The sequence below is a fragment of the Silurus meridionalis genome, chromosome 14, assembly GCF_014805685.1.
Source record: "Silurus meridionalis isolate SWU-2019-XX chromosome 14, ASM1480568v1, whole genome shotgun sequence".
NCBI lineage: Eukaryota > Metazoa > Chordata > Actinopteri > Siluriformes > Siluridae > Silurus > Silurus meridionalis.
Window position 1 is genome coordinate 21,742,935 of NC_060897.1, and position 22,624 is coordinate 21,765,558.

The 22,624-nt window shown below is 38.5% G+C and overlaps 1 protein-coding gene across 1 annotated transcript in view; it reads left to right on the forward strand.

Moving 5' to 3' along the window:
• The window catches only part of LOC124397258 (probable carboxypeptidase X1), a 74,393-nt gene that overhangs the window by 17,445 nt on the left and 34,324 nt on the right, over nt 1–22,624 (forward strand). Inside the window, exon 2 of the mRNA XM_046866787.1 lies at nt 19,968–20,167. Within this exon, the coding sequence (XP_046722743.1) occupies nt 19,968–20,167 (200 nt within the window). The remainder of the gene's footprint in view (nt 1–19,967; nt 20,168–22,624) is intronic.

Sequence of the window (22,624 nt, forward strand, 5' to 3'; positions counted from 1 at the left end):
AAAGAATGAGAAGAAGAAAAAAAAAAAGACGCCTGCGCTCAGGAAGTTCATCATGTTTAATGACAGACTGAGAATGAGCAGTTTGAGGATGTCACATAAGGTTACCCCAAACACACACACACACCGAGAACTGCCAAAACTCCTGACAAATCAGGTTTGACTAGTACATTGTTTCCTGTCGACGCTAACAGCTAAAACAACACCGAGAGGAAAAAATTTTCAATTGTAGTGATTTATAATTTTTTTTTTTTTCTTTTTGAATCCACTCGAGGACTCACGTTTGACCTGTACGAAAATCCTAGAAGGAAAAATTACAACGTGTCTAGTCAGAGATTTAGCGATTTATTCGCTAGCCGCTAATTCGAACGCTTCAGGCAGGTCAGGAGGACGCTATGACGTCTGATTTCATTTTTCATTATTTTTTTTATTTCAAAGAATACAAAATACGAAAACCCATTAAAATGTTGTACCATGGACCCCATAGACCCCCAGTTGAAGACCCATGTTTTAAACTGTTTTATACTTTTGCAATGTTATAACACACATACTATTTAAAGTTGTTCTTAAATAAAACATTTTAGAGTTGAACTCTTCCTTCAAGTTATTTCCACTCTGCCTTTCCACAAACATTTTTATTTTATTTCCGGGAAGTAAATAATTTCTCACTTTAAACATAATGTGTGCTGTTTTAAATTGAATCAGATAAATATAATTCAATATATTTTACTGTAAAATAATGACTTTGTCTGGTCCAAATATCCCACATTATTATTTATTTTGATTGCTCTCTTTTGTAATATCCATATCGATTGTAAATTGGTTTTATAACCAAGTATTTCCCCAAATTTCTGAACTGTAGAAACTTACGGACTTGGTTACATCCAAGGACTTATTCCAGCCAATTGTTTTGATATGTTTTGCAGTGTTATGGGTTAGTTTGCATAGAATTGAAGAAAATGTTCCTACTGGTTTCAGATTTTTCTTTCTTTCGCAAGATGGTGGCAAGTCAGTAGGTTCTCTCAGGTTACACTGAGAATGAGGTGGAGAGACAGTCAGGGTGGGACATCGATCCATCATTCCATCTGCCAAGTCATTTGGTTCACGATTTACTCACAAGGATTACAGTAAACCCACTAAGGTACCATTGGGGCTGCGGGGGTGCGTCCAAAATTCTTGGATTTTCAGAACTCTGTTCAGAACCACTGTTTTACTATCATAATGACATTTTTTTATATTCACTGAAATCAAAAACATTCATGTGTCAATCAAACAAATAATCAGGCTATGTTAATAACTAGAAGTCGACCAATAGTGGATTTTACCGATACCGATAGCTAGGTTGAATTGTACTTGCCGATAATCATCTGATTTTAAAATTTATTCTGGATAAAGAAACAAACAACTTCATGTAAAATAGTAGTGAACTTTATTACAAAAATAAAAAAACAGTACTGAATCAGGAAAATGTTATAAAGGAAATGAATATGAATATATATTAATGAATAAATAAAATAATACAAATGATACATAAAAGTTTGCGCTCTCCGTGCAGCATGCAGTCTCAAACAGCACGTGGTGTCAGTGATTCGCCTCTAGAGGCCGCTATTGTAACCACAGCGGACTGGTTGCTGAAAAAATTATAGGTATGGAATTTTGCTGTAGCTTGAGGACCCCCTGTATTAGAAGCATGGGCCAAAAACCTGCACTGAAGACAGGTCAGGATCAGTCCGTATGATTTGAATCTTGGTAAATGTCGGTGAAAACTAAAACTTAGCGTTTACACAAGATTTTGTGAATGTCATCGATCTCATTTTTCTCCCGAACAACCGCTCATGAAACAGAACAAGCCTGCTGTCAAACTGCATTACTCTGATTCCGCACTATTAAAAGTTCATCCGATTCCCATCAATGACACGAACCGCTGCACGATTTAAATACTGAAAATGAGCCTCCTAATGGAACAGTTCCATAATTTTCACCACAGCAAGGCCACATTTTCATTTCTCTATTTGTTGTTTGTATAATTTTTTCCCCCAATTCACCTTTGTGAGAACAGACTCTGAGACATGCGTGGGTTTATTCAACCCCTCAGCGCGGCCGAGCGCGTTGTCGCTAGCTCATCTTCTAACATGTGGAAACGATTTATCCGCTCATAATCAATCTCAGAGTCGGAGCAGGAAACGGATCTGGCGTGGAGTATGTAATGTGTTTGTGATGAGAGCTGTGTGTATTCGAGATTAAGAGTTGTGCGTTTCGTTATAAATCAAACTATTATTCACGTGCTCTCTTTCTCTCTTATGCACACACACACATACACACACACACACATTATCTATCTAGACAATTGAGGTTTAGTGTTCAGCCAGCAGAGGTTGCTGTATCGCACTGCACCCAGTAAACACACACACAGACACAGAGTTTTTAATATATGCATATATTTAAAGCCTGAGGTGAAGCGGAGGGCAATAAATTGGTGTACCGCTTCACACCTAGCCATGGATTATCACCTCACCCCATGGTCACTTCCCACACTGACAAGTTAAAGTTGTCAAAAACTGACTGAATAGAACAAAATAACGCTTATTGTACATACATGTTACATACATGAAGAGATCTGCTACTCCAATTAACACACAGATTGAGTAGTTCCATGACATTTATCTGAATGATTTCGAATTCATCTGCGTCCTCTGTTTACTAATGCTGAAGCTGTTGGCGTTAACTCCTGGTGCTGTTTCTCATTAGAATGTTTTCTACTCTAGTTTTGTCAAACTTATCTTGTGCCTCAAAAGATTTTTCAAATTCCTCGTCGTGTCACAATATAAGTTGGACCCTACACAAAAATCCTCCATGGAGATCAGTCAGGTCATTAGGAAATGTGAACAAAAGCTGCAAGGACCTGCTAAAACGCTAATAAAAATCATTTGTGGTATCTTACTGCCTTAGACTCACAATTAGCATCAATTCTCTGAAAAAAGTATTTCCAAAAGGTTTCATTCAAAGAATTTAGCTCCTGTTCAAAGTTTCTCCCAAATTACGAAAAGAAATTGAACTCTAAAATGTGCTAAACCTCTGTACTAGCCTAACTAGTTAGCTACCTAGCTTATATCCTTCACAAACTAGATTTTGAAAATTCCAATAGAAAAAAAAACCCTGAGAAACTTCAAACCAAGACAAGATTGTTCACCTCACAAAAAGCTTGCTGGCTTAGCTAACGCTTTGTCCAAAACGCCTGAAACTGAATTTCAATATCTTTAAAGCATGCTACAGTACCGTTTTTGTGTTATAGATGCTAGCTAGTTTGATAACCAGAACCTTGCTTATGGCATTAATGAATCAAATAATCAGAAACCTACAACTGTTTGCTAGTTTGATAAGAATTAGCACATCTGCTAGTAAAAGAGTTTGTCATTTTATTACGCTACAGTATATACATGTTAATCCCAAGCTAGGTTTGCTAATCTTTTTTTGTTTGTGTTGCTGATGTCTGTCAGGTTTAGGTATAAATACAATAAGAACGTAAACAAATCGTATAATTGATCAATAAGCTGCTTAAAATCAGCGCACTAGCATCTTGCTAAATAAATACTATAATGTTCTAGTCGATCGATAATGATATTTAAGTATGTAATATATTTATAAGTTGATTTGATTCCTTTTTTTGTTGATTTAATTTGACTCGACAATTTACACGCTAATCTCCTCAGCCCAGCTAACAGACTAATCCTCATGCACAAACCATGAAACAGGAGCAACTCTTCGAGCCATTAGCATCCAGCACTATCCGCACTAATGAAGTGTCATTAACTAGCACTAGGCTAGTCTCTAGGTTTTTCCGAGCCTGGCACTCAGGACCGGCCAGGTGGCAGCCAGGGCTTCACGGGTGCCGTTAGCGTAGCATAAAAAGGTAGAGAAAATAAACGAAAACACAAAGCTTGGCTGAAGTTCCTCGATCTTTCCGTTTTTTTTTCTTCGGAATAACAGCGGTCTGGAGACGACGAGAGTTTGGCATCGGTGTGACAAAACACGGATTTTCGAGGCTCGGCACTTTTGGACTTTTTTATCACCCGGCAACTAAGACACATAAACTCCTGGTTTATTCCTTTCCCTTTCTATTTTTTTTACTACTTTTGTTTTCACTTTGGATTTTTCTGGTAAGCAGTTAGCTGTTAGCATTCAGCACACACAGCTTAGCATGAACATATCTGTAGTTTCAGGTCTTTTATTAGCATTGTGTTTTCTTCAGGATTTATTTAACAGTAGCATCTTTCTATGTCACCCTCTTTCTCTCTCTCTCTCTCTCTCTCTCTCACACACACACACACACAAACACACACACACACACACAAGAAACACTGGGAAAGGGACACTGAAAAATGTATTTATTCTGTAATTTTTAATTTTATTTTTTCCTCCATTTCACCATTTCTTCCGCCTTTTCCATCTGTCTTCCTCAATCTTTCTCAATTTTTCTCTAATTGTATTTCCTATAAATCTTATTCCATTTCTTGTCTTTTTTGTCTTTCTTCCTCCATATTCTTCTTTCTTTGCCATTTTCAAAAATTCTTGTCGTTTCTGTCTCAATCTTTATACATTTTTCTGTCTCAGTTTTTTTATCTTATCGTCTTTCCTCTTAAACTGATTCCATTTCTTCTGTCTTTAATTTGTCTTTCTTCCTTAATTTTTTGCCCTACATCCCCTATATTTCTCTGTCGTTCTGTCTTTCTTCCCCATCTTTCTTTTTTTTGTATTTTTTCTTCATCTTTCTCAATTTCTAAAGGTTTTTTGTCTTTCATCCCCCAAATCTCTCCATTTATTCTGTCTTTTTGATTTTTCTTCTCCTTCTTTTCCATTTCCTCCTTGTTTTTCTTTCTTCCTCCACATTTTTCCATATTTCTTCCTCCATCTTTCACTATTTCTTTGATCTTTTTGTCTTTCCTCCTCTCTATTAAACAATTTCTATAGTCTTTCTTCATTAAATTTTTTTTTGTTCTATTTCTTTTTTCTTTTTTTCAGTCTTACCGCCACCCCCCTCTATCCCACCTCTTCCATCATGTCTTTCTCTCTTGCTTTTCTTCTTTCTTGCTGTTTGTACTGAAAGAGGAAGTGGTCACCTGTTGCCTTACTCTTCCTTTACATTAACATAGCAAAGTATCTCATAAATGACTTTGAGCATGCTTGTCCTTCCTCTGGGGAAAAAAAACGAAACTGCAGGGACAGAGGATGGGATGTGGGACGTGACGACGGGACAGGACAGGGCCTGGGGGCCAGGCACGTGAAGACGTGAGCAAAAGAAGCGCTGATGGTATCAATTAATACCAATAAAGACCTTAAGTGACAACACGGAGAGGCATTAGGGCCGACAAAGCGGCGCTGCTTTGTTCCAGCGAGGCGCCAGCTGCCGAGTAGCGGGCACCGAGGACGGCGTTTCCGTGCCAACAGGCCGCGGATGGTGGAGGCGACGGGCACGGGACGGCGCCTGGGCTCCCTGCGCGAGTTCAGTATTAATGAGGCGACAGCTCGGCCCTGCTTCCGTATTCATTAGGCATCTGGGCCAGCAGATGTGAAGTGCCGCCTCAAGACGAATAAAAAATGACTCCCCATCTGGAGTCCCTAAACTGGAAAAGACGAGTGCGAGCGAGCGCTTCTTTTTCACACCCACTCACAAACTCTTTCCCTCTTGTCGCGTCTTTCGGCTGTCAAACTCCTGCCTTTTGATTGAACTGTGTGCGTCTGATTCGCTGTTAATGCTGCGTTACTGATGTGGAAACGAGTTCAACAGGAAGGTTTTCGTACACACTCAACAGCGACGTTTTGGGGGACGGAGAAAGTTATGTTTATAGATAAAAAGATCTCAGACAATCTCTAAAGAAAATATATCTGTCTGTCTGTCTGTCCCATGCTCTGCCATTTTTCTTTTTTTTTTTCCTTAAATGTCTCTCTCTTTCTCTTTCTTGATTGGCTTTTTTGTCCCGTTTCTTCCCCCATATTTCCTCATTTCTTGTCTTCTTTGTCTTTCTCCCTCAATCTTTCACAATTTCTTCTGTCTTTTTTGTTTATCTTCTTTCAAATTCCTTAATTTATTCTGTCTTTTATTGTCTTTCTTCCACATATTGTCCCATTTCTTTCCCTCTCTCCCCGTCTCTGTCTCTTAATTTGCCATTTTTGTCTGTCTGTCTGTCTGTCTGTCTGTCTGTCTGTCTGTCTGCCTTTATTTGTCCAGTTGTTTCTTATTACCCCCATCTCTGCCCCCCCCTCTCGCTATCACCCCTTACTCTTTCACTCTCTGTGACTGTGGTACAGTATTGCCAAAGCATTGTGCATGAAACAACACAATAAATACACTTTATATAAATAAGTAAACAAACAGCAACATGGTGCAAATCTTTGTACCTGGAAATTTGGTAATATATAAATTTTTTTATTTTGTGAATTAGATCAACCGAATGTTCCTCCCTTTCTTAGGCGTGCACAGGAAGGACAGCGTCTCCTTTCTCAGTCTCAGCCGTTCCTGTGTCCTTCTACCAATCTCTAAGGCTCTAAGGCCAGAGGATGGTCACTGAGTCCCTACGTGCTCATGTTCTTTAAATAATGCTCTCTGACAGAACCTTATGAACAAAAGGTTTATGGACACCACATCATTTAACTCATATGAGCTTCTCGAACATCCTGTTTCCTACTGAACATGTTCGGGACGAATCCGAATGCTGACTTGTGTCCTTGGTTTTATTGCGAAGGTGCTGGTTTAATCTTTTAGCAATTTCCAAGCCGTTGATGTTTGATGTTTCATTTTTTTGCTTGTTCATGATCGCTACCCATTTCCATTTATACCCTGCGATCCTTATTTATATTGATATCCTTATTCCCAATAAAAGGATATATTAAAGATAGATATGAAGCAGCTACCGATGTGTTGCGATACGATTCACCTCATTACGATGCAGTGTGATCGGATTTCAATTGGATTCAACACAAAGCAATGCGATGCAATGGAAAAAATCCGATCCTCCGCAATTCAATATGATACAAATAGTTTACTTTTATTTCTTTGGTTCGAAAAAACAGCGAATCATCAATTTACTCAAGTGGCCTTCACACACTTTCTCCAGTGATGTATTGTGCGTCTGTAAATCCTTCTTCTCATTTTTTTGTGACGTTTCACAAATAAACACGACGTTTTCTTTATTTCTCTTGATTCCAATCTCTTTCCGACGTCGAACAAAACGCGTTTGAATAATAAGAGCGACGGCGGAAAAAAATAAAACACCTTCTGAGAGTACGCTCGTCATCCCAAACCTCTGAAGTTCACCACCTTCTCTTGATCTGTCAAAAAAGTCAGGAAGTGTAACATCACCCCGTTAAATTATACACAGCAAAGTCGGATAGGGAAAAAAAAAAGAAGACACCGGATCACACCGCATAGTAAACGTCTGTCGTTCTTCTTGCGATGAAAAATGGCGAACGCTCGAGGTCTTTTTGGGGAGCGGATGAGATGAACTGATTTAATTTTATTTAAAAAATCTAACATTTCTTATTAAATAATCAGGTTTGATTTGATATGAAAAATCTAATTTCTTTATTTTTTTTTTATATATATTTTTAAATATAAAAATTAGGCTAATGTTGAACTTGCCAAGTATCACTGTTAATAAATATATATATATATATATATATATATATATATATATATATATATATAAATATATATATATATATATATTAAATTTTTTATAAACATCACTGGCTTTCAGCAGGTTTTTTTGTTGTTATATTCATCTGATTATTCAGTTAAGTTGAATCTCAACCCTTTTTGATTTATTCATTTATTTTTTTACATTACATTTTACATTAATTTGCTTTATATCTAAAGTACAAATTAAATATATAATCCAATGTTTATTTATCTTAATGGCATAATATGCATTTATTAAATGTATACTGTACATATTGACTTAATAAAATCAACTTGGATAATAAATAGACAAACAAAAACAACAAAATCCAAAAAGGGTCATAATATAATATATATAATATATTTAAACATGAAAAAAAAAAACATGTGGTACTGATGTGCAAAATAATAAATTCTTAAACCAAAGAAGTTCCGTCTCTAAATCTGGATTTAGAGTTTAAAACAAACAAACAAACAAACAAATAAATAAATACAAATGATCTGCTCTTAGACATGCACAATCCGGCAAGAATTTTTGCCAGATTTCTGTTATAATACGTAAGCTCCATTCTTCTGGGAAGATGTTCCTCTTGATTTTCTGGACGTGTGTGAGCTTTCATTCATCCCCGAGGCTGATAGGAAGCCTGGGGTGCAGTCAGAGTTCCAATTTGTCCCAAAGATGTTCATCAGGGTTGAGGTCAGAGCTCTAGAGCAGAAGATCTTCCACTCCAAATCACATTTCTTCCTGGCACTGGATTTGTGCAAGTTTGGATCTTCAAGTTGAAGAAGGGAAATATGAAAACCACACATCCTTTACGGACGTCCTATACAATTGCGTGCCCTTAATGTTATGGGACATATGTGGCAAAGAACCACATCTGGCTACAAAAGTCAGGTGTTCCAATACTTTTGTCCATGTAGTGTACATTATTTACGCAATTTGTAGTAAATAATAAACATCAGGTTCCCAGTGACATTTAAAAAAAAAATTAATGTAGTATTATAAGATATTTGATCTTTTACAGACAAATAAAACGATGCAAAACATGTTTTGAATATTATATAGTAATTCATTTGAATGAATTATAATTTTCCTGAATTGAAGCTTTAATGACTGTTACATGCTTATAAATGGTTGATTATCGAACCACAGAGAGAAAAACAATCATTATTTATGTTCCAATTCTATTTAATTTAATGTATTGTTTAATTATGTTATTATATTGTAAGTATTTAATGCTGAAAATTAATTATATTATAAAATATATATATATTAATTTTATTTTTTCCCCCATTAAATGATGAGATAATTTATGATAATTTATACATAAAAAATGTATACATAAAATTATATAAAATAATAAAATATAATATAACATTAAATGTTATATTTTATTATATTATTTTATTTGATGTAATTTTTTATTTAAATATATTTACTTATTCTTTTGAAGTGATTTTGGATTTTAGTTAATTTATTACAGAAACATAATACAGTCCACTGTATGTACATTATACAGGTTTATATTATACACCGTTATACACATCACACACACACACACTTTTTTTTTTTTTTTGACAAATGATTTCTTGCGTAAATTCAGCGTAAAATCGGATTTGTGAGATTAAGGCGTATTAAATCCAGTCAGACGAAAGGCGAATGACGCGTTCTGTCCTTTTGGCCTTTCTTCATTTTCCTAATAAGGCCTCCAATTAAAAGGCTCATTTCCTCTCATCTGCTTCCCGAGTCCATTTTTCTCTCTCTCTCTCTCTCTCTCTCTCTCTCTCTCTCTCTCTCTCGCTCTCTTTTTTTTCCCTTTCTGCATGCGCTCCAGAGCTCAGAGCTTAGCTCGCTGATCTTGGCTGGAGTCCTCAAAACTGTGAAGGTCACCAGTGGACTGCATCTGAGTGCACAAACACACACACACACACACACACACACACACACACACGCCTGTGCTCACTAACCCTCAGCCTGGGCTTGATAAGGATCATTAGCAGCAAAAGAAACGAGTCTTTTTCCATAATGACCAGAAGGAGTCAGATTTAATCCAGAGTGGAATTAACACGTCACAAAGACACGTGAATGTCACGCGTGAATAATCACCTGATCCACGTGGATACGGGAATGATTAATCACAGGATCTTTTTTTTATAGTTACAATTTTGATATTTTTCTTGTTTCAAATGATTTACTTATTTCCAAATGATTCATTTATGTTCAAATGATTCTTTTTTTTTTTTTTTTTTATCAAACGTTATTTTTTTGTAGGATTCCGATATCTTTCACGTGTGTCTTCCCTCGATTCATTTATTCTCCACATGATTCCCTTTTCATTTTACTTTCATTTGCAAACCATTGCTTACTTTTTTCATGTGATGTTTGCAAATAATTTCTTTATTTTTCACTTCAAATCTTTTCTATATGACACTTTTATGGTCACATGATTCTCATGATGTACCTGTGCTGGAAACTGAAGTGACAGAACCTTGTGATCTTCATTTACATTTTGTAGTACTACAGCATTTTAATCTCAGGCCTAGAGAGCAGTAAAAGGCCTCTTTTTTTTTTATTGCTCAAAATATAAATTAAATCTGTGATAGATTAATTTTTGTTCATTTCTACCAGTCGCTTTATGAAACGCAAACTGACATTTTATTTTGCAGAAAAATCTACTTCATTATTATATTTTATATTTTATTTTATTTCTTTAATTATAAATATTTTTATTAATAGTTTCCCCTTTCATGTGGCTTGCGAATAGGCCCTTAATTATAAATTACTGTTATGCATTTATTCTTCTTTTTTTTTCCAGCATATCAAGCTTCCCTTCTCTATCAGGCGTATTAGAAAGAGCGGCAAAAATGCACCATCATCGTGAAATTTCTGTCCTCCTTCACTTTCGCTTGGCCATTAAAAAAACGGCCACACGCTAATGATTGAGTGAAGGAAAACAGACATCTCAGCTGATATCGCATCACCCTGGGCCTGGTATGTGTGTGTGTGTCGGTGTGTTTGTGAGGGGGGTTAGGTCAGATCGGTGTGAGAACCCTGCAGGCAATTTTTTCACTCACACACACACACACGCACACACACACACACACACACACACACACACACACACACACACACTTCTCACTTCCTTGCTCTGGCTGTCGTCCCCTTTAGATGAAGAGTAATGACGTGACGCTACAGCCAGGCCCTCCAGACATGGAGACATCAGGTTCGCGCCACACGAGAGCTGACTCAGCAATAAACCCACTCGCGGTTGTGTGTAATTTATTGAAATGGTAGCAAACGCACAGAGTCAAAGTGCCCAGACTTAATTAGAAGGCTGGCAAAGTTGGAGAATAAGAACCGATCATCCCTACGGTGAAGCATGGTGGTGGGAGCTTCATGCTGAATATCGAAATCTTTGCCTCCTGGTTGCTACTTTCTTCCTATTTTCATAAATCTTTGCAAGGCATTAGCGAATTAGTGTTCGCATGCATCAATTTCACGCTCACACAAGGGCTGTTGCAACTTATACCTGATATAATTTATAGTTGATTTACGCTTTCACACAAAAATCTAGAACAGTCAAGAACAAAAAAACTTGACTTCAAGCCTCACACGTCTGATCTGGGGTCACGTTTTTTTGGGGGATCATCTCAACACACACATCCCCGAGCAGCAGCAATGCTAGTGCTTTTTTTCTTTCTTTTTAAAATGACTTCCAGAACCGATCAGGAGTCTCTGACGTTCTCCAGGAAAACGTCGACGCTCGGTAACGCAGGAGTAGAGAAGGAGAACACAAACGCCAGGACGCGCTTAATCCCAAGTCATAAAGCGCTGACGTGTGGAATGTTGTAAGCGATTGAGAGGATGAAAGAGAGGAAGAAGCCCTTTCGACCGCAAACATCTGGAACGTTCTGTCCACTCCAGATACAGACAGGCAGCAGTTTGATTAAATGGAAGCTGTGGCATCTTTTATCCGGCAGCGCGCTCGTAATAGAGCGCAAGGGCGGGAGCGGCGGTAATTGTTTTAATTTATTTGTTTATGAGAAAAGACAGAGGGGACTGGCACATGGCACTTGCCTCCTTTTTTTCTTTTTTTTTTTTTATTGAGAGCATATGGAACGCATTTATCACCATTTGCAGTGATCGGGCCTAAACGATTTTATTAACTAATTTGTAACTTTACACTTTTTTAATCAAACACATGCTGCGCGCTGTAATGTTTCAGCTAATGCTCGCAGGCTTTGTAAAGGGAAATGCGCCGCACCCGAAGGGAAATAAAAAAAAAAAAAAAAAGGAACGTTTAAATAAATGACATCACACCAGGGGAAAGCAAGTTGTGAGGCATCATATCACCATAGTGACCGGGATGATCGTTAATGCTTTTGAATCATTGAACAGATTTTTTGATGTCATCAGGTGTGATATGTTACTTTAAATAAGCAATTTATATAAAGGAGTCAATTTATGCTAATTTAGGCCTTCAGCGATGTCCTGTTTGATCCGATCCACCTCAGTATAATCCAACGAACACAATTCAACAAGTCTCCTTTCACTGTAGCCACAGCTGCACCCCCCACATTCATCATCTCTCGCAGAAGCATCGATATTAATCTCATCACCTCGTTTTTTAGGGGATTTGAAATTAGGGTAAATTGTCGTTACCAATCAGATTGAGACTTGGTCACTCCACTCCGCCCTATCAGGCGCCTTGGAATGACTAAGTCGCGATCTGATTGGTTAAAGCAACGTTTTAGGCAACATGTAGTTAATGCTAAAAAGAAGTGCGATCGGAGCGACTATTCCAGCGACTATTAGGAATAATTTAATAAACATTTCTGGACAAAAATATATTAAAACGGTGATTGACAGTATTTCTGATAGAGAGAAGTAGAGAAGGTCTTTCTTTCCTTTGGGGCTGTGATGTCGATATCTGTAAAAAATTCGTCTTTACAAGTAGTTTAAAGGGAATCGGTGATCAACAATATGAACCAGGCTTTCATTCAGATGTCCGAGACAGTCAAGACAGGAAGTTTAGAGACGTGACCATGACGTTAGACAAGTCACGTCTGATCCGGCACTAATTATATCGTCTCCGCCTTTCCATATGAAAATAATCAGCTTTTCCGTCTCCAAAGTGTTTTATTCCCCACCCCACAGCAGTTCCCTGACAATTACCCACTAAACATTTTCACCAATTAAAGAAAGAGATGATTTTTTTTATCCATTTATTGCTACCTCTAACGCTAACGAACGTCTGAAGAACTGTTAAGCATTTCTTTCTTCATCGCTCCTGTCTCTCCTCGCCTCCCGACCAATCAGATTTCGGAATTTGTCATGCGGTGGGAAACAAATGCGAGTTAACGCTAGCTAATGAGAAAACAAACGAATGCCATCACATGCTAAGCGGCACATTTCCATCTCTGGGCAACACGTAGCGCTTTGTTATGCAGCACGTAGCGCAAATTATGCAAATTTGGAAAACACTTGACGTGCTGTGACAGAAAGCAAGAAGCTTTTTTTTTGCTTTTTTGTAGGATAATAACCTCCACATCAATATGTGAATGAGTGTATGTTATAAACGGCTTTTTCAGAAGGGGTGGCATCGTGCCAGCTCGTTTATTCCAGATCCTCAGCTTGTCACATGGGATTTGGTGAAACAAACAGCAAACATTATGCTTTTTGTCTCTCTTAATACTAAGCAAAAGTTGTGTCCTAGTCATCACCTTCTGGGTGTGAAACCTGTATTAATAAAGAACACATCAGATAAGGGCAGTTGGAAAAGTGGTACATGTTGATAATATCAATATGCAAACATCAAAGACGCATTAGCAGGGTGACTAATGAAAACAAATCTACTACCTTTTCACCTATCCATCTATTCATCTACCCACCTTTACACCTATCCCACCTTTCACCTATCCATCTACCCACCTTTACACCTATCCCACCTTTCACCTATCCATCTACCCACCTTTAAATCTATCCATCTATACATCTACCGACCTTTACACCTATCCATCTACCCATCTACCCACCTTTTCACCGATCTATCTACCCACCTTTACACCTATCCATCTATCCATCTACCCACCTTTACACCTATCCATCTACCCACCTATACACCTATCCATCTACCATCTACACAACTTTACACCTATCCATCTACCATCTACACACCTTTACACCTATCCATCTACCCACCTATACACCTATCCATCTACCATCTACACACCTTTACACCTATCCATCTACCATCTACACACCTTTACACCTATCCATCTACCCATCTACCTACCTTTAAACCTATCCATCTATTCATCTACCCACCTTTACACCTATCCATCTACCCACCTTTACACCTATCCATCTACCCACCTTTACACCTATCCATCTACCCATCTACCTACCTTTAAACCTATCCATCTATCCATCTACCCACCTTTACACCTATCCATCTACCCACCTTTACACCTATCCATCTATCCATCTAGCCACCTTTACACCTATCCATCTACCCACCTTTACACCTATCCATCTACCCATCTACCCACCTTTACACCTATCCATCTACCCATCTACCCACCTTTACACCTATCCATCTACCCATCTACCCACCTTTACATTTATCCATCTTCCCATCTTTACACCTATCCATCTACCCATCTTTATACCTTTACACCTATCCATCTACCATCCACCTTGCTCTCACTACAGATTGTTAAAAATGTGTAAAGAAATTATTTTTAAAAAAGCAAATGCAAAAACCAAAAAAAAAAACTCCTTAGATTGATGTAATTTTTCATTCATAAGATAGCAACAATTTCCCGGTTCAGCAAGATAGCCCATATAACAAAAAAAAAGTATTGGAGGATCTAAATAATTGACTGCGAACAGTAATGAATAGTAAACACGACCCCGAAAAAAACAAACCTGGCACAAACACTTTCGAGTGGCATCAATAAAACATGACCAAACTTGTTTGTAAAGCGAACATGGAGCTGTTACATGGCAGACGCTCCGTTAGCAGGACGACAGATTCTGTCTTAACCTCATGTGTTTGTGAGTGTGGACTCGGGAGAGCGAATGGTGTCAGCGCGCATGATGTCAGCCGTCACGCCGACAAAGGTTTTAACCCTAAAGCGACTTCGACGAGTCCGACTCACTTTGTTTAACGATTAAAGCCGAGAAGAAGAAAAAGAAGAAGAAGAGAGGGAATGTGAGGGAAACAGAGGTGCACGTCGGCACTATAATTGAGCCCCATTTGTAGCCCGACAGCTGGACAGAATTCACTATTGCAATTTGGACGCGGGACAACGGCGAAGGAGCCACATGTTCGATTAAAATATGATGATGCGCGTCCCTCCCAAGGTGCGCGTGCCGTTTGAAGTGCTCGTCTTTAGGGCCCTAATGGGAAGTACCGGCAGTTGGCACCCTTTAAGCAGCCACTGGGTGGGATTTGACGCGCTCGTTTGTGGCCAGATGTCGCGGGAACGGGGAAGAATGTCACCAACTTCTTCGCTCGGGAGGAGCTGTCAGCTCCACGCACAGCAACAACTGAGGCGACGGAGACGGAGGAGGAAAGCAAGAGAGACAGGATCTGTGTGTGTGTGTGTTGGAGAGGAGGAAGAGAACGCAAGTGTGTGAAACTTAATTCACCTCAGAAAACAGATCAAAGGCAAAGTTTGAGAGACGTACTGTAGCGTCTGCGCTTTGGCGCTACAAACATTGAGGAAAACACAAACAACCTTTGGATCGTGTGGACATGTTTTAAAACATAGCATCACCTTGATTATTACTTTGGGCTGTGTTAGCATGAATCGGAAGTGCTACACCGTCCTCAGTACTCATTCTGTTTGGGGGTGAGGTCAAGGTCATCGATGTCAAGACAAAACACCAGGACTAGGTTGAGCTCGAGTCTTTAGAGGGTCGAGGCAAAGTAAAGATCGAGTCTGAAAAGCATCTGTAAAGGTGGTAGCTCAGTGGATAAAACAGTGGAAGGGCATAAGTTCAAATCTCAGCGCTATTGCTGGGCTCTTGAGCAAGTTCCTCAATTAATTAGTTGTATGAATGAGACATGTGTAAGTCTCTGTGAATATGGGAAATTACAGATGCTGTAAATGAGAACCATAAGATTCTTATAAAGATATAAAGATTGATGATCCATGGCTAAAATCTGTAGAGTTTAATCGCCGTGTTTGTTCAGACAGACAGCTGATTAAAAAAAAGCGTGCAATAGTTTGTTTTTCCACTGAAATTCTGGTGTCCAGAAGGTTTCAAACCGTCAAACCAAGAACCAACAGGAGTGCCGAACCCGATGACGCGATTACAGTAGCGCGACAACTTCAGACCACCTCAGGGAAAATGTGGAATTATGCCAGATAAATGAGAAGATTAAACTTTAGATGAGTTCTTATGGATGTGTGAGGTTAAGTAGTTCCCAGGGGTCATGAAAACAGCATTTACAATAGGGTATTACTGAGTCATTTGTTGGAACAGTTTATAGCCTACAGTAACGGTTGGTGTGCTTTCATGAAAATTTTTGTATTGTACGGAAAGTAGTAATAAAACAAATTACTCTACGGAAGTTCCAATGGTTGCTGTCAATATGTTGCATCAACAATCCATTAAATTAAACTTCTAGAAATTGTTCGTATCTACACTGTGAAAATTGATTCGCATTCCAGCGACTCACTCACTATTTTCTTTCCGCAATTATTCTAGGTTAGAAGTTTGTTGTGTTTTCATGAAACCTGGCTTGTATAAAACCAACAGATGTTTGAAGACATTTAAGTATTTGTTCTTTGCCATTAACCTTGCTTCTATTTTTTCATCTTGATCGCTCAATACACAGTCTCCAGCCTTATTCTCGAGGCGTTTGACGTAATAGTTTATGACAAACTTTCGCCCCCTACTGGGTTCCACACGTCATATGAGGGATTACACATAATTTTCCATCAGCATGGATTTTCATTCCTTTCGTTTTAATTTTATTTGAACAGGCTGCAGAAATAAAATAAAATAAATTGATTGAATCAAAATACCCGTGTATGGCAGGTCTCGACAGAGTCTTGAAAATCTGGAATTCTCCTTGAATTTTGTTATTTGTGATATAATAATCACAACTGTACTAATCATCATCATTCAGATAATCATCATCGTCATCATCCTGTATGTTCGTGCTACTGTGTGTGCGTGTGTGTGTGTGTGTGTGTGTGTGTGTGTGTGTGTCCCCTGCGTCCAGCATGGAGACGGTTTCCAGGGCGACACCTGGCCACGGTGTTGTGATGAGAGAGCCCATGTGTTAATTAAAGCCCCATCTGTGAGGAGGAGTCCGTCTTCACACACACACGCACACACACACACACACACGCACACACACGCACACACACACACACACACACACACACACACACACACACACACACACACACACAAGGGACTCAGTGTGTACAGCACAACTCCACACACTCTACCGACAGTGCTGTGACAACACACACACACACACACACACACTGAACCACAGAAGCTCCAAATCCTATGTGTACCTGCCATTAAAAATAACAAGCCATAGAAACAACGAGTGAGAGACACAGAAAGAAAGATACAGACAAAGAGAGAGAGAGAGAGAGAGAGAGAGAGAGAGAGAGAGAGAGAGAGAGAGAGAGAGAGAGATCTGTTTGTTTTCTTCTCCATATTAAATGTGAGAAGTTGCGGTCACCACATGACAACACCTCTGACCTGACGGTAAACAAATGCCCGTCTTCGGGGGTGACGCTACAGCTCAGACTTTAAATAAGCATTTGAGCTGTGTGTGTGTGAGTGTGTGTGTGTGTGTGTGTGTGTGTGTATTTCCTTATTTTTATTATTTTTAACATTTTACATTAATACTGATGACATCCAGACTGTGAAAGATGATGTAATATACAAAAGAATGTTTTATATTTTAGCCTGTCCAATTAACTTTGACTTAAGTTTGGCAAAAATATAAATCATGAGGTAATTACATAAAATGGTTTTCAATTCACAGATGTGTGAATTCATTTGTGACCTGCATCCTTAATGTGCCTTAGACCATCAGTTTTTCTTTTGTGCAGAGGAAACGTTGAGTGCAGAGTCAGCAGCTTTATTATTGCTACTACAACTACTGTAGTAGTAAATCTATATTTTGACATTCACGTCAGTCAATCCAAAATAAAGATTTAAATTCATCCCCAAATACAGTCTACAAAACCATTAAATGCTATGATGTGCCAGGCTCAGTGAGGGCCGTCCCAGGAAAGGAAGACCAAGAGCTACCTCTGCTGCAGAGGATACATTTATTAGAATCACCAGAATCAGAAATTTACATAATCAGATTTAATCAGATTTACATAAATGCTTCTTGAAGATCAAGTGGCAGACATATTTCAACATCAACTGTTCAGTGGACACTGCATGAGTCAGGCTTTCATGATTGAATTGCAGAAGAGAGACTCGCTTGGTTAAGAAACACCAGGAATGGACATTAGTTTAGTGGAAAACTGATAAGTCTGATAAAAATGAGATTTTCAGTTCTAACCAACAAGTCTTTGTTAGATGTACAGAGAGTGAACAGAAGGTTACTGAATGTGTGGTTCCCAATGTGAAGCATGGTGAAGGAGGATTTAGTCATACTTAAGGGCACACTTAACCAGTATGGCTACCACTGCATTTTGCACCTGGTTTGAACTTATTGGGACCATTATTTGATTTCCAACACTACAATGACCCCAAACACCTCAAGGTTATGTAAGAGCAATTTCTCCAAGAAGGAGAATGTTTGAGTGCTGCATCAGATGACCCCCACCTCCACAATCAGCCGATTTAAATCCAGTTGAGATAAGTTAGGATGAGTTGGACCATAGAGTGAAGGAAAAGCAACCAATAAACACTCAACACCTCTGGGAAAATAGATGCAGTATGCAATTTAGCATTCTTTTAATGAAATATATGAGGCCTTACCTGAAAAACACTGGATAGAAGCATATGTTGCTTTAAAACCTGCACATACGTTTTAGCATTGATGGAGCCTTTCCAGATGTGCACTAATACAGTTATAGCTGTGTTTAATGTTTTTAAACATCCATGAAACAAGTTATTTCTTGTTTTTGCTGACTGGCCCGAACCTCACCTACATCAGCACCTGACTTTACTCATAACTTGTGGCTGAATGAATCTCCACAAATCTCCATAATATCTAGTGGAACCTCTTTACTGAAGAGTGGAGCTCCTTATAACATCAAATGAGCAGTAAATGCAGAATAGAATGTTAAAAAAGGAGCATATACCAATTTATGGTCAGGCGTCCACAAACATCAAATCTGTAAATTTAGCAACCCAATATTTTCGTACTTTCATGTTTCAGCAACTCGGTAAATCAGAATATTGCTGGTTCAAGCCCTCACGTAGCTTTCCCGAGCTTTTTTCCTAGTAACGCCCCAAACCATATGATGAGCCATTTGGTCAGAGTTGATTGTGCAATCAAACCTAATTAGACTAGAGAGCACTGGTAAGGCGCCAGGATCGAGTCGTACGGCCATATTTTACACGTTTTATGGTGAAAAACGAGAACTTTATACTCACGCTGCTAAAAGTCGCCATATGGTGAAGGCTGTGAGGTATTTTTCAAATTGCACAAAAACAGATTTCTGTATCAGAATGCAAGATTCTTGTGGATTTTTTTTATACTTGACCATTCTGCTACATAGTTTATATTGCTAGCTAGCTGATTTCAAATAAAGTGGATTAGCTAGCTAGATCATTTGGCTGGTGTTGAGTAGCAGTGGAAAAATGCTTTTATTTTTTCATTCCAGAATCTAGAAAAATCTAGAAAATGTGGAGTTGGGAACATATTGTGTTTTCAGCTAACAGTCTGCTAGGTAATGAGCTAATTAGCAGACAGCACACAGGCACCCTAAACACGTATGACCCCCTATCAGATAATGCAGATTATCAAACGCTTCAAAACGTTTTGTTAATGTTTTACTTAATTACACAAAGCCTTATGTTTGTGATGCATTATGGGTAGTACACATGGTTCCTCAAGTACCCAATATACAAACCCTTCTAAGTGCTCGTGTTTTGTTAGTGCATTTAAAACACCTGCAGTTCTGGGAATTCAGGACTCATCTTGTAAGAAGTATACATTTTCCCAAAAAACAATAAAACTTTTATTTATTGATTCGACCAATGCCATGACCTCCAAGTCCCCCCGCTGGTCCTGCCATCTGCTCCTTATTATAATCTCTGCTCCTTTCTGTTTCCTGCTTTTTACAGAAATGGACGTAATAATCGCTTCGAAAACGCTGCTGAGCGAGGGGAACGTTGCCATGACGCCTGCTCCTCCGGGGTCACAGCAAGGAGGACCAGATGGAGGTCTCACACACTTCCTCTCTGTCCCAAAACGCTCTCGACAGAAGGACTCGGCCTCTCGGGAGCCACCGTGGCAAATCTTTACATCGCACTCAGGTGTGCAGGTGTGGCTTTTTTTGTAAAAATCTTATTTCTGTGCCAAGTCTGATGTCTTGCGTTAGAGGAGAAAAGGAAAGGAAAGGAAAGGAAAGGAAAGGAAAGGAAAGGAAAGGAAAGGAAAAGTGTTGTGTGTAATCAGTTTGGCACAGAAGAATGAATGTGGGCCGAGGACGGAGCCCTGAGGATTTCTGGTAGTGATGCTAAAAGGTGATTACTTCTAACCTCTATGTACTATACAGCAAGATTAGACTGTATCTCTGGGTGAGTCAGGAGCCTTTTAATAAACTTGGACTATAGATGTACGTGGTATCAGGTGGTTTTAAAAAGTTTCAAGAAAGTACTTTATTTATCTACGTCTACACACAATCACCTTCAAAATAGTCCCCTTGCACAGCAATACAGAGCTCCCAGCGTTCCTGCCACTTCTGAAATGTGTCCTGGAAGTCTTCTTTTCGGAGTGTGTCAAGCACCTGCTGCAAATTCTCGCCCGATATCCAAAACGCAATGATGTCAAAACGCCGACCTTCAAACTTCATCTTCATCTTCGGAAAGAGAGCGAAGTCTGCAGAAGCCAAATCTGGCGAGTAACGTGGGTGCGGAAGTGAGATCATGTGGATCTTTCTCCGAAGATCATCATGCACAAGTTGCCAAATGATTTCGACATCTCAGTCCTGAACTCTCTTTATCTTTCAGTGATGTTCTTTGTGACAGATTTACCCAGTTTCACCCAGAATTTCACATTTGCTCTTTATTCTAATTTGCTGTCCGTGATGAAATTGATATATTGATCTCATTCATACACCTCTGGTTCCACTCCTGACTGCCACACTGCAAAAAATTGCCATCAAAATATAAGAAATGCATGATATAAGAAGATAAAGATTAGAAATTAGTCAAATCTGCCAGCGCAGTAAGAGAATTACATTTGGTAAGATTTCGTTAAATGCGAAAACATATTTAAAGAAGAACAAAATGTCTTACAATAAGCATCAAACAGTTATTTAGTCTGAGTAACTTAAAACTAGCGTGTTAATTCTTTCATTTGTGTGAAAAACCAGACCAGAGCTACCAAACAAGAATCATCAGCATTATATATTGTCTATTATATATTCTATATTTTATATAAGATTACTATTAAATTCAAGATCAAGCATTTGTGCGTATTGTCAACAATTATTCATTTAAATAAAGACTCTCTTGTAAAAACCCAATAGTTACGATGCAAAAACAAAGCAAAATCATTACTTACTGCTTCTCAAAAAACGTATTGCAACATAAAACATGATGAACTGAACACTGAAAGACATTCAATATGAGAAACTGAAATCACACCACAGAGAAATAAAAATCCATCAGTACTTTTTATAAACAACAAAGTTTAAAAACACTGGATAATGTGTTCAAGTGTGATTACTGAGCATACTGAGTACAGGGCAACCTTACAACCAGTTATTACCGCTTTATTTAAATCAAGTCTTAAAAGATACAAAGCTGGTCTCAAATGATTTCTCTGATGATAATTAGGCTCAATTTGAAGGTAACTTTACTAACTAAGTAAGGAAAAAAGATCAATAATCTTAAACCAATCAGAATAATTTTACGCAATCGGCTCTTGGGTAGTATTTTATTCTCAAAACAAGACCAATAAGATTTTTATGGCTAGAAATAAGATTGCAAGTCTTGACTAGATGAGGAGTTTTTGTGTAAAAAAAACAAGAATATGAGCCCATAGTGAGTTCAGGATCTGCCGTACTGCCTTATGATTGGCTGATGAAAGAGAATATCCTTTTTATTTTTTTTCTTTTAAATCTAAATTTGCTTATTAGCCAGCAACAATATTTGCCTACAGAAACATCGCCTATACCCGAGAGAAAGAATAGAACATGGTGTCTTCTGAGGTATTAGTAGAAACCGGCTCAGTATATCTCCTCTTTTCTCTTGCTCTCTTTTTTCAATGTAAACAGTGTCGAGGTTGTTCCCTTGTTCTCCTAATTTACCTGTCCATCATCAAGTGTGTTGCAGCAGTGGGAGGATGACTTTAATATCATCTCTGTCTCCTCCAGGGAGCCGAGCGTTAATAGCGGCTCGGCTCTAATTTGTTTTGTGTCTGCATTAGCGGATCAGGATCGGGGCGACGTAACGCGACTTGTCACTAATAACAGGAATGCGAGGAAGGAAAGCATGTTCGCTTACGGTTACCGGAGGCTCAAGGACTCATCATGGAGTCTGTTTGTGACGACGAAATTCGAAAGTCTTCCAAAGTTCCTTGTGGACTTTGAGATTTCTGGTAATGGAAGCGTTTGCATTAGTTTTCTGGCACAGTTGTTAATCAAATACAAAGAATGACTTAAAGCACTCATTTTAATAAAAAAGGATATACTATCTGTCCACTAGAAACTTCTATGTTACAGCAGCAAAAAAAAAATTTGCAAATATGAAGCAGAGACACAGTACAAACATAC